Below are 12358 nucleotides of genomic sequence, written 5' to 3'. Positions count from 1 at the left end.
CTCTGAGCATGGGACAGGACCCAGCAGCCAGAAACTTGTGAAAGAATTCTCTGTAGCAATTCTCTCCCCATCTCTTGTCCTGTCACTGGTCATTGGCAATAACTTCTGCTAGCAGCTGCAGATTAGGTATATACCATTATAGACCGCTTCATTCTGTCATCTCCTCCATAACCTTATTAAGCTTTGTCTTGAAGCCAGCTAGGGCTTTTTGCCTCCACTGCTCCCCTTGGAAGGCTGTTCCAGCACTTCACTCCACTGCTGATTCGAGAACTTCATCTTATTTCAAGCCTAAACTTCACAGCCAGTTTATATCCATTTGTTTTGTCAACATTGGCACTTAACTTAAATAATTCCTCTCCCTCCCTGATATACTCATCAAGAACAATTATCTCCCTATAGCTTTCCTTTGGCTCAGTTTAAACAAGCCAAACTCTTCATGGCTCTTCCCATTAGAGAGATTTTTCCATTCCTTGTGCCCTATCAAAGAGCTGCCTGGGTTTTCAATTGATATCCACTCAACCCTGCCTTTTACAAAGCAAGATGGTCACAGGAGCACAGCCAGATCTGCGTAGAGTCAGGTCTGCACACTACAGTATGAATTTCAGAGCCGAGTATGAATTTCAGGTCAAGCAGAGGGTTAGAGAAGTCTTAATGTAGGGTTAATGTATGTATTGCCAAGAGGTAATGGTTCTTCCCTTAAGGGATTGGGAAGCAATAAATGCACAAACTGGGTGAAGGCTTAAAGATTTTACTAAGCAAATATTGAGGTAAAATACTATGCTTAATATTAGAGTAAAATACAATGGAACAAATCTTAAGATAAAATACAATACTTACTAAGCCTAAGCAAATCTTAGAATCAAATGAAATGCCTATTAAGAAAGTACAATGCTTATTAAGCCTAAGCAGACCTCAGAATAAAATGCAATGCCTATGTCCCTTTCTGCTGCCGGGAACCCCCTGAAGAAGGACAATGGACAGACCCCAGTGGCCTGTGTATAGCACTTTCTGCGGCTTTGGTCTACACCGAGGTTCCAATGTTAGGAATATCCCCAGCACTTATATACTGTTGGATCTACAGTAATCACACCCGTTGTGAGAACCTAACAAGATTGTTGATACATTGTGTATTTTCCCACATCCAATAATTAGCTTGTTGATACTTTGCATATTTTCCCAGGCCAAATAATTAGCATTATCAGGTGGGAAACATTCCGCAAAGATAGCAATGTGATCGTCCCAAGCCCTCCTGTTCTCCCACACCAGCTGCATGGCCTTGGGACCAGTCCCAGAACTTGTTGAAAGTCAACAGTGCATTCCTACACTGTACCATCTTGAGCAAACAGCTCACTCTTTGAGAATAACAAAAGAATAATAAGAAGCAAAAAGCACAAATGGCTGCCTAGAGCATCCAGGCCTGTAAGAAAATGCAGGCACAAAAGGAAGGATTGTGGTACATCACCCAATTTCCTTGACCTCACAATCATCTTCCACATTTCCACTACAATGTACAATATAGATGTGCAAGCCAAGGGAGGCCAAACACAGATCAGTGGACCTGAGTCCCACTCGTTCTGGGTTTCATTCCATATGGACATATCCGCTGACTGAAATTTGGTACCAGTCTTGTCAATGCAGATACTGACTTTCTGAATAATCAATTTCAGTAGCCGAGAGACCTAGTTCAATAGGGAAAAGCGTGGTGCATAATTTTCAGGAGCTGTGCATTTTCTAGTTGGTATTTAATTTAATGGGAGCTATTAAGTCTCAGCACTTCTGAATGCCAAGCTGTTTATTAAGGTATCTCTCTATGGGCTTAGGATCCCTATCATTAGGTATGCAATATTTAAAAATCTTTTCCTTTGTTTTTTGTCATGGGAATCATAGCCATGGCAGACAACCAGATTTGCTGACAAGGGACTGAGGTGATTTAGCAGATGTACAATTGCTGAGGTGGACACATTTCGACACAGTACCAAAGTGAATCACCAGTTTGTTTTGAAATACAGGTTAGTGTCTATAAACAAAGGGTTAAGTCCTGAGATCCATCTTCCCACACAGTCCTGTTGATTTCTGTGACACTTTGAGTAACATGAATGGAACTACCTTGGTGATTCAGTTCTATGTAACCGATGATTTATTCGAATTTAAAGTCAGTATGAAAAGTATCTCTGGGCTGAAGCCTGAGCTCACTGTTGAGGCAAATTACATTGGTGCAACTGGGACAGAATATGGCCCAGAGATAATGTTCAGGCCTTACTGAGGCAGACTCCAGGTCTACTGACTGGAGCTAAATGGCAGGGTGGGCATGTGTAGGGTGAAGCCAAGGAGAGGAATGTCAGCATTCAGCCTGAAATCATTTAAATGCTACCCTGCTGCTTTTATTTTTTCTGGTCTGTGATGGCCTCTCTGCTCTTTCCTTGGTTAAAGAAAGCCCTGGTCACTGTCTCCTTCCTTGTCACACCAGCAAAAAGGGAATGTCCCACAGCACGGCTGCAGCCAGGGCTTCCACACGTTGTTGTACCCAGAGAGCTGCTGTGGGACGGGAGTCAGGGTCTGGCGATGCTCCTTCACTGCTCTTTCAATTCTGCTTATTACTGTGTCAAACAGGGGCTCAGTGGAGGGAGACAGAGGTTTAGACTCAGACGGGTCTCTGGAGAGGTCAAAGAGCAAAGGAGGGTCATGATGGGTTACGTCTTCCCCAAAGCAATGGCACATTCCACTTCTGTAACAGGCTCCAGCACCCTCTGGCTGGAATATTGGAGTTGTAAAATGAGCCTTCCACAGCGCCCCACCTGCCAGGAGAGAAACTTGTTCAAGTAACAAAGAAGGACACACACTAGACAGAACTCTAAGGACAGCATTTTCCCTGCAAGGGCTTTTATTCTGTCTACCTCATAGTTAAAAACCGGAGGTGACCATGCAACTGTCTATCTACTGGGAACCAACTGAATTCCAGAACAGCTGAACTGTAGAACCATACTTAAAACCATGCACAGCAACTGGTACCCTTATTTACCCCTGCTAGATATGATTATCTTAGTTCTATGAGGGATGGACCAGATCTTCCTTTGTGAATGGACTGCATGTACTTTAAAAGCTGTACACAAATAGTTATTTTAAATAGGTGGCTTCACTCACACAAGACCCTCAGTGATTCACTGGGCAATTTTCTGGGACACTCTTTTGAGCAAATTTAACGTCTGTGAAGCAGAGTGAGAGAATGTAGTCGAGTGCATAAAGGAGCACTGGTTTTGCATAACAAGTTATGCCAGGTGGCAACTACTGCTCTACAAATTATTATGCAAGACCAGTACTCCTCCATGCAAATACAATAGCATTCCCTCTCTGCATCACAGACGTCAAATCAGCTTGAAAGGCTCTCCCTGAAAATTGCCCAGCGATCCCCAGCTATCCAGAGGGAAACTGTTATTCAGGATGTAGTCACAAGGACACTGGGAGTCAGTGAGGGTCTTGTGTGGATGGAGCCATCTATTTAAAATAACACTTTTAAAATAACCTAGTTAAAATAACTACTTTCAAAGAACATTCTGATTAGGATGGGGGCTCACAGCTCATTGTATCGGGGAAGATGCTCCTTAGGAAGACTATGATGTGCCCCCTCGGGGCCTCGTGTGTCCCAAAATTTGCACGCTCACACGTGCTGCACAATTCTGTTCTACCTCTGTAGCCTGGTCTATACTAGACCATGCAGGTCAGCTTAAGGTACACAACTCTTGCTACACAAAACGCATAGCTGGAGTAAGCGTACCTTAAACCGAGCCATGGCAGCATGCACAGAGTGGGTGGCCAATGGGAGCATTTGCATCTATTGGCTTGCCTTACTCCTCGCAGAAGGAGGAGTACCAGATGCTGGGGAGAGAAGGCTACCCTCGGTGTCTGATTTATGGGTCAGTGCTAGACCCACTAAATCTAACACTAGAAGATTGACCTCCAGGGAATCAATCGTCTGCTAAGTATAGACGAGCCCTTTGTAGGGTGTAGCTAGGGGTGCTGGAACAATTTTCATAATGGGATTGATGGGGTGCTGAGAGTCATTGAACCAAACTGTAAACCTCGTATATAATGTTCCTGCTAATCTTTCCATCCATCTATGGATTTTTTCCCATCCATGAGTGGATTAATTGTATATTCACCAAGTCATATACAAATATGCACCACCAGGAGAAACAAAAATCTAGTTGTGGGCACTCTGCTAATGAACTGGGAGGCATTTGAATCTCTCCTGAGTGACTACACATGCACACAGCTTACATGATACACTGCCTCTATATAGTGGAAACCACTTCAAGGCATGGGGTGCTGAATTTCTATAGAAGAAATATTCAGAAGAGAGCGTATGCTCTCTCTTCTAGGGATAGCTAGCTCTTGTGTCTTGTGTGCAGGGTTCTGGGCTCTGAATGCTCTCAGAAATAGGACGGGAACAGTGCCTGCCTTCTGTGTACAGGGACTGGAGTTGTACCTGGCACTTATCTGGTCTGCCTGATGGAAAACTCTGGTCTCTTTCTCTCCCTCTGCACTTTGCACACATGGAAGGACCAGACAGTCTCTGGTCCCAACTTAGTTCCAGTCTCATTGTGTAAACTAGTTTTGAAAGCAGGGAAGTTTACTGGATGTCAACCACAGGCAAATAACAGAAACAGAAGCTTGTTTTCAGCTCAGTGTGATGAACACTAGATTGCAGCTCAATGGCAGCATGGTGTATTGAGCTGTGCACAGGCTCGTGGCTCTCCAGCTGCCGATTGGTAGTCTGAACAGAGCTATCTGAAATAAAGAGAAGTAGCAGCATAACAGTAGGAGGCTGGCTAATTACAGAAAATGACAAGGTACTGAGACTGAAACTGAATGCTATTCAACAGGAAATTTGCCTCCACCTTGCATCCTATGGGAGATAATGCAATTGATCTGAGCAAAGCTCTTTGTTAGTTGTGAGTGACAAGATGGGTGGGTAATATCATTTATTGGACCAACTTCAGCTGGTAAGAGCGACAGGCTTTCAAACTACACAGAGCTCTTCTTCAGGCTTAGGAAATGTACTTGAAGATTAACTCAAGACCTTGTCTTTTTTTTCTCTTGCCCTCACATTGATATAACTACAACTACCCTGCATACATTGCTGCTATTAATTTATTATTAGCACTATTGTATTTATATAAATACATGTTTTTTTTAATAAATGGAAACCTAAGGTGCACATCAAAAATGTTCATGCTCTCACTTAGTACCAGCCATCTGATGGTGATACATTTAGGCCTTGATCCTCTGTAACTGAAATCATTCCAAGAGGAGGGGGAGGTTGTGTCCAGCACAGAAGTGAGATTAGACATGATGCGAAGAGGAAGGGTAGGTTCAACATTCCGAGCCATTTCTGTAATGCATGCAGCACAAAAACCACATTTGCTTTCTGCCTACATGACATTTTCTTTTTGGTTCAGTGGAATTTGCTGAACTCTCTTGCTTTCTATTGTGCCCTCAGCTGTTCCCCATGCCTGGAAAGGTATGGCTGTCCTTCTCGGAGTGAGTCGCATGTGGTTACACCAGGACCCAGGATGTCATTTGCTAATTAAAAAATATTAGGAGGAAGGTGGTGGAAATGACAATGCATTGAAAAATCTAGCAAATACTCCATTTGATCACTTTCTCTGGGTATGTTACTCTGATTGTAAATTGCAACTATAATTTTCAGGCTGCATCTCAGAACTTCTGGCTGAATTCCTCTGAATTTTTGGATGAAAACAAGGTCACAGTGTGTTTTTGCTTGGCTGTATGTGAGTTCATGCTGCAGTATATCTAGATATGTTTTTAATATAGAAATAAGATATGTTATACATGCATATCTGTGGAGATATACACTGATGATGCAGTTGATTTGTGTTCAGAAAAATCAACCTGGCTATGCATTTAATTAAATATTTTGGGCCATATTAGCCCGATTATCTGGCTCTTGATTCAGCTCACTGGCGTACTGACTAGTATGACTGATTCTCCACTACCTTGCATAGTTATTTACCTCCGTACAAAATGGGTATAAAATGCTAATGAACCACACAAGAGGCAGCCCAGGGCAGAGTCTGTCTCCTTATTAGTGCTGAAGAGTACACTAAGAATGTGGCCACAACAACAACAGGAATTTCCAGAAAAGGGAAAAAAACCCAATAACTGAAAACAATCTTGAAAGATGAGCAGAACTCAACGCTGAAGAAGCCAGGAGGGGTTCCAGAGTGGCAGCCAGGCAAAGAGGAACACATAACTGGAATTAAAGTAACCCTGACTGAATTTGAGGGATGTGTGTGAATGTTGCTGTAACATGTTAATGCAATATGTCCAAGGAAAAACTGTTCCTTGAATCCAAATGACTCTCCCACACAGCTGGTGACAATCAATCAATTTAACAAGCAGAAAGAAAGTGTCACTAATAAACTCTATTGTGTCAGGATAGAGGAAAGGACTCTTTAACATATGGACAAAAGACTCTCCTTGTCTAGATAAAGGGCCTAATTGATGAGTCCTCACTAGACAGAAAGATACAATGGCTTCACATCCAGACAGCCTAATATACATACAGGACAGGACAGCGAGTAGAACATGAACGTGATATATTTTACAATGAGCAGAACAATAGAGAGAAGTCACTTGGACTCCAAAGATGACTCCCATGTAAGAAAGGAGTAGATCTAAGCAAGGGCACAGATTTTTGTTTCAGATAATGACTTGGAGTATGACAATTTTTGGTTTAACTATGTTGCACATATTCAAGTTTCACCTGACTGAATGTCAGACTTACTCACATTTTAAAATATATTTGACCTGCACATTTCTAATGGACATGTATAAGTTAAGGAGCCAGATGAGCAAATTATTTTTTCTTTCAGATTTGTGGGGGAAAGGGAAATTGAAAATGAAACTGGGATTTGAATTTCCTGTGCTTCATTTGCATAATTGCATCATGGCGCTCTTTCGAAAAAGGCTTCTAGTTTTGAAAGAACCGCATCCATACTGTGGTTTCTCTTTCAAAATAGCGCTTTTTCAAAAGAGCGCCATGATGCGATTATGCAAATGAAGTGCAGGAAATTCAAATCCCGGCTTCATTTGCAATTTCAAAGTGTCTAATGTACATCCCTCTGTGGAAAGCAGGATGTAGTCTAGATAGACCCTAAGATGGGAACTGATATAAAGGTACAGAGTTTCATTTTGTATAGAACCATCTCCTTGTGCTTCATTGGGCTAACTAAGAAGGTACACAACACTATAAACAGAATATATCAGGTTATACAGGTAAAAGGTAAGAAAGAGCAAGGGAATGATTTTAACCATCGTTATCAGTATTGGGAAATAAAGTTATTTGGTGCATTAGATCAATTTGAAGCCAAGTGTCAGACGTGTAAGCCAGTCTAAACACAAAACATAGTAGGATAACAATATATACAACTATCATTTTTATATTCCCACAGCAGCTAGAGGCCCAAGTCCAAGATCAAAGATCCATTGTGCAAACACACAGTAACCTTTTAAGCTAGAGTTTTAAAGCTTGATCTTTTAAGCTAGAGCTTTTAGTCTAGCTAGACGATACAGAGAGTGAGGCGGGAAACTGAGGTAAGTGAGATAAATGATTTGCTCTGGGTCATAGAAGGTTAGTGGGAATAGAAACACTTCCAGTTTAGTGCCCTATCCACTGCTAGAGCACTCCGCAGGCACACCAAGCTTTTAATATCTATTTATTCCTAGTGAGAGGCAAAGACAGATTCATTTTATGTTTGTACTTCAGAATTCTGGTTTGTTCCAAAGGCCTCATTAGTTTCTATGTTCTCTCCCAAGGCCCATCCTTTCTTGTACTTGGCCCAGGATAGTCAGATCTGGGCTACAATTTGTTCTATTTTCTATACTTTGAACTGCCTCATCTTAAAAGTAGGATTGTCTTTTGTGAGCCACATGACATTAGTCCATTTTCTAATGACTGTCAGGATTGTGACTGACATTTTCTGTTGTTTTGTGGGTGCTTCATGTGGATAATAGCCAGAATATATAAAAAAAAGGCAATTTTATCTGTCTGGGTCTTGAAAACAGTTTCAGGCCATTGTATGTGCAAGACCAGAAACTTCTACTCTGAGGGGAATCCCAGAAAATGTGTATGCAGATACTTTTTTTGGACTAGAACAGCTCTCAGCAATTGCAGGGATAGGAAGACTGCTGGATTCATATTAGAAAAAACTGGTATGTAGAAGAAATATCCATTACCTTTATTCCATTCACTGCCTTTCCCAGGAGATAAAGAGGTGGGGCACCCAGTAATATCTGCCCAAGTGTTGTCATCCAAGGGACTTAGGTGTTCATATACCAATTTCCTTTTTATATGTAGCCACTTTTCTGTATCTATACATCATTCATAGCTGTGATGGGTCTGCTCTCTAGTCCTTTAGTTCTCATTGTTAACAGTGCTATCAATTCAGTTTCAAACTTGGTTGGCTAAAGAGCAAGTCTGAAAATGAAATAGGGATTTAAATGGTGTACATGCTGGAGACTGATGAAACACTGATTTTCTTTTGGAAGGGAAGCAATCAGAGAGAGGGGGCATTTTCTTTGTTTAAAGCATTTTGAGACTTGGCACATCTCCAGTTATTATAACTAGAGCTCCAGGTCTGTCATTGAAGCCATGGATTCTGTGACTTTCCACAACCTCTGTGACTTCTGCAGGGAGGTCATGTCTGACCCCATGGCTACTTGAGAAGCTGGCTCTGTGACCATCCACACCAGATGCTGCTCCAGCAGCCCTGGAAATAGTACCCAGGCAACCTGCTGGAGCAGGTGCCGTCTGTAGCCCTGGACAGCAGCCCTTGTCCAGCTGGCCAGAGCAGCTGCTGTCCTTTGGCCCCAGCAGTGGTCCATAACTGGTCAGTGGGAGCAGCTGAAGTCTGTGGCCCCCAGTAGCTAGTACTGTGGTCTCTGGACACCCCCAGTCAAGATTTAATGGAAGGTATTTTTGGTAAAGTCATGGATAGATCATGGGCTGTAAACTATCAGAGGGGTAGCCCGTGTTAGTCTGAATCTGCAAAAGCGGCGAGGAGTCCTGTGGCACCTTATAGACTAACTGAAGTGTTGGAGCATAAGCTTTCGTGGGCAAAGACCCACTTCATCAGATGCATCTTTGCCCACGAAAGCTTATGCTCCTACACTTCAGTTAGTCTATAAGGTGCCACAGGACTCCTCGCCGCTTGGGCTGTAAATGTTTGTTTATTGCCCATGACCTATCCAGGATTTTCACCTAAAATATCCATGACAAAATCATAGCCTTAATTATAACACATCTCGGAGCAAAAGCAGTATTGATTGACCCCCTTTGGCGTGCATTAGATTATCAATGTACTACTGCCCTCTAATGGAATGTTTCATAACATACCTACTTGACTATCAATTTTCTTTTATGCTATGGAAGTTGCTCATTTATGCCACCAGACACAGTTGAGATACAGAGTCAGACTTCAACTCCAGTTGTGGTTGCATGTGTGGAAAATTATTCATTTTGAAATCTAAACCCATCCAGCCTCCCTCTCTTTAAAACATACTTACACATTCAGAGACACTTTCAAACTGAAGCCAAAACACCTCTTTCCCACATATGCTAATAAGATAACTGATCTTTTAAACTTGGTGTCGTCACATTCCAGATCATCTGCCTCTCTCCTCTCATCCCCATTTAATCTTTCAGTGACACATTATTGGTCATTTTCTGTGGCAATGTGCAGCCCCCTGAGAGATGGGAGACCCAGGGTTCAAGACCCTATTCTAAATCAGGCAGAGTGGAATTTTGAACCTAGTTTTCCCACAGCTGGAGGAAGTGAGCTAATTGCTGGACCACTGGGGACAGCATCACCGCCACCATTTTTCACGAGACAGGTCCCTAAGGGTACTGCTAACCTGTGGTGTGGGTTTTTTTTTTTAAAGAAAGTATGCAAATTGCACTTGCATTTGCATATCTTCTTCCGAGTCTTTTTCCGGAAGAGGATTTTCCGATATTTGGCCCATCTGTACGGGGCCAAATGTCCAAAAAAACCCATCTTTCAGAAGCATTTTTGGAAGGAATAAGGGAGCTTCCAAAAAAGGTTTTTTTTCTGACATTTGGCCCTGTGTAGATGGGCCAAATATCAGAAAAGCCTCTTCCAGAAAAAGAATCGGAAGAAGATATGCAAATGTGAGTGCAATTTGCATACCTTCTTAAAAAAAACAAACCCTACACCACAGTGTAGCTGTACCCTGAGTCAGGAAAGTCCTAAGTCTAAGAAAGTTTAAAGCTGTGAATTCTAGGCAGAGATAGGAGCCTCCCTCTAGCCCATGAATCAGGCACATAGAGGTCCAGATCAATGGGAAATTTGTGCCTAGGTCCCTTTTCTAAACTTGGCCTTAAGATCTGCCACATTTCACTCCTGGCAGCTCCTCCTTTAGTTGAGGGGTTCTATGAATCCCAGTTCTGAGCACTAATTTCTTCCCTATGCATTGTACAGGAAGCTTAGGACCACAACACAGGGTTTAGGGCCTAGATTCACAAAGGAGATTGGGCTCTGAATTCTATTGAGCAGGGCCTGTAGGCACTGGACTGATAGTCTGGAGGAAGATACCCATCTCTGCTTGAGATTCTCAGCTGTGACTCTCCTGCAGTTTTGTGCACAGGCCAGGTCAGACTTTCTCAAGAGAAAAGAGACAGAGAAGTGAACCCACCTCATTGTAGCCATCAGCCAAGTGGTTAGGGCACTCAGCTGGGATATAGGAGACCTCCATTAAAATCCTTTCTCTGCCTGGCTCAGAGCAGAGACTCTCAGGAGAGTACCTTACCTACTGGGTTATGGTGTACTCAAGGGGATGTATGAACACCCACTTGGGCATCAAAAATTCCCGCCCTCTCACTCATGACTGTCTTTCACACAAATTATAATCTAGTAACTGTGCTCTAAGAGCCTACCAGATTGGGCCTCACTGAGGAGCAAGGTGAAGAAATGCCTAGTCTGAGAATTCCTTAGGGCTACAGAGTAAGAAAGGGTTCAGAGCAGTTTATTAGTTGTGAGGTAGCATCAAGATTTAATTTTGCTCTCAACAACAGGTGGAAACAGTGGCACCTCTGGGACTTGGGCCTACATGGTTAGCTGGCCGCAGAGCAGTGCTTTTGAGAATGTTAGTACAGGTTGGATCTCCTTGGTCCAGCACCACTGGGACCTGGCTTGTCCCAAATGAGAGAGTTTACCAGACAAGGGACGGTCGCCTGCCACCAGCTCCAAGCCCCATCACCTGCCGCTGGCATGCTGCTCTAGCAGGCATCCTGTCTTGCCCTCCCTCCCACAACCTGACTGGGCTGCTTGCCCAGATGCTGCCAGCTCTCTGGACAGCACAAGGAGCTGCCCAGATCTCCTGCCATGGGGATTTGACCCTGCGCATCTGGGGGCAGCTGTGGGACTCTGGCCCTGGCCTTGTGCTCCAAGGGGCTGCTGCAGGGCTCTGCCCCATCCCTGGGCTCTAGCGGATTGCTGCAGCTCTCCAGCCCTGGGCTGCTGCAGGGCTCAACTCCAGCTCCATGCTCCCAGGGGCTGCCATGGTGTCCTGGTCCCACGCTCCTGGGGAGTGCCAGAAAACTCTGGCCTACACCAATCTTGGGTGCTGGGGAACTCAAGCCTTGCCCCATGCTGCTGCGGGTTGCTGAAGGCTGCCAGAAGGCTCCAGCCCCAGTCCCATGCTGCCCTCAACCGGGCTGCCGATGCTGTTGCCCTGACCCGGCTGTCCATCCTGCCCTTAGGTTCCTGGGCTCTCTGGTCCAGGAGCATCTCTGGTCCTGCCAGATGAGGGACGTTGCTGGACCAGAGAATGCCGGTTTTTGGAGGTACAACCTGTAATACCTAAATGTGGGATTTAGGTGCCTAAGAGGACCCAGTCCTAGATTCCTATGTAAAGGATCCTGGGAAGCTGCCAAAGTTATCAGGGACGAGAGCAAAATGCAGAGGAGAAGGGCATAGACATCTAAGTGGCTGACCTAGTACACCAAGCTTACAGGCCAGAGATAGGTGCTTGCCTACACTCAGGATGTGCTGCTTTAAATCCTCTCATGCAGTAAGGGCACCAAAGCCAGGTCAGCCACTATAGTTAGCTCACACCCTGGCAAATAAACGGTCCCTCCTTCCTGCATAGTCAATATCTCTCTCTCCTGCTTTGCCTTATATTTCTCTTTGTCCTTAGCTGTCTTTCTTTTGTGTGGGTGCTGTGCTGCCCCCCTCCATCAATAGCCTGCATCCAACCATCTTGCAGCAGGGCCTGACAGACATCAAGACTTCATCATAGTCAGAGCACATAACTACGGAGA

At 44.0% G+C, this 12358-nt stretch overlaps 1 protein-coding gene across 1 annotated transcript in view; it reads right to left on the bottom strand.

Moving 5' to 3' along the window:
• Positions 1 to 732: 732 nt before the first annotated feature.
• The window catches only part of LOC102455433 (arylsulfatase H), a 34335-nt gene continuing 22709 nt past the window's right edge, over positions 733 to 12358 (bottom strand). Inside the window, exon 11 of the mRNA XM_006112252.5 lies at positions 733 to 2795. Coding sequence (XP_006112314.3) covers positions 2425 to 2795 — 371 coding nt within the window. The 3' untranslated portion in view covers positions 733 to 2424. The remainder of the gene's footprint in view (positions 2796 to 12358) is intronic.

This window comes from Pelodiscus sinensis, chromosome 1, assembly GCF_052426305.1.
Source record: "Pelodiscus sinensis isolate ZL-2025 chromosome 1, ASM5242630v1, whole genome shotgun sequence".
NCBI classification, from domain to species: Eukaryota; Metazoa; Chordata; order Testudines; family Trionychidae; genus Pelodiscus; species Pelodiscus sinensis.
Note: the sequence above shows the minus strand (reverse complement) of the source record. Positions and strands in the feature narration are given on the sequence as shown.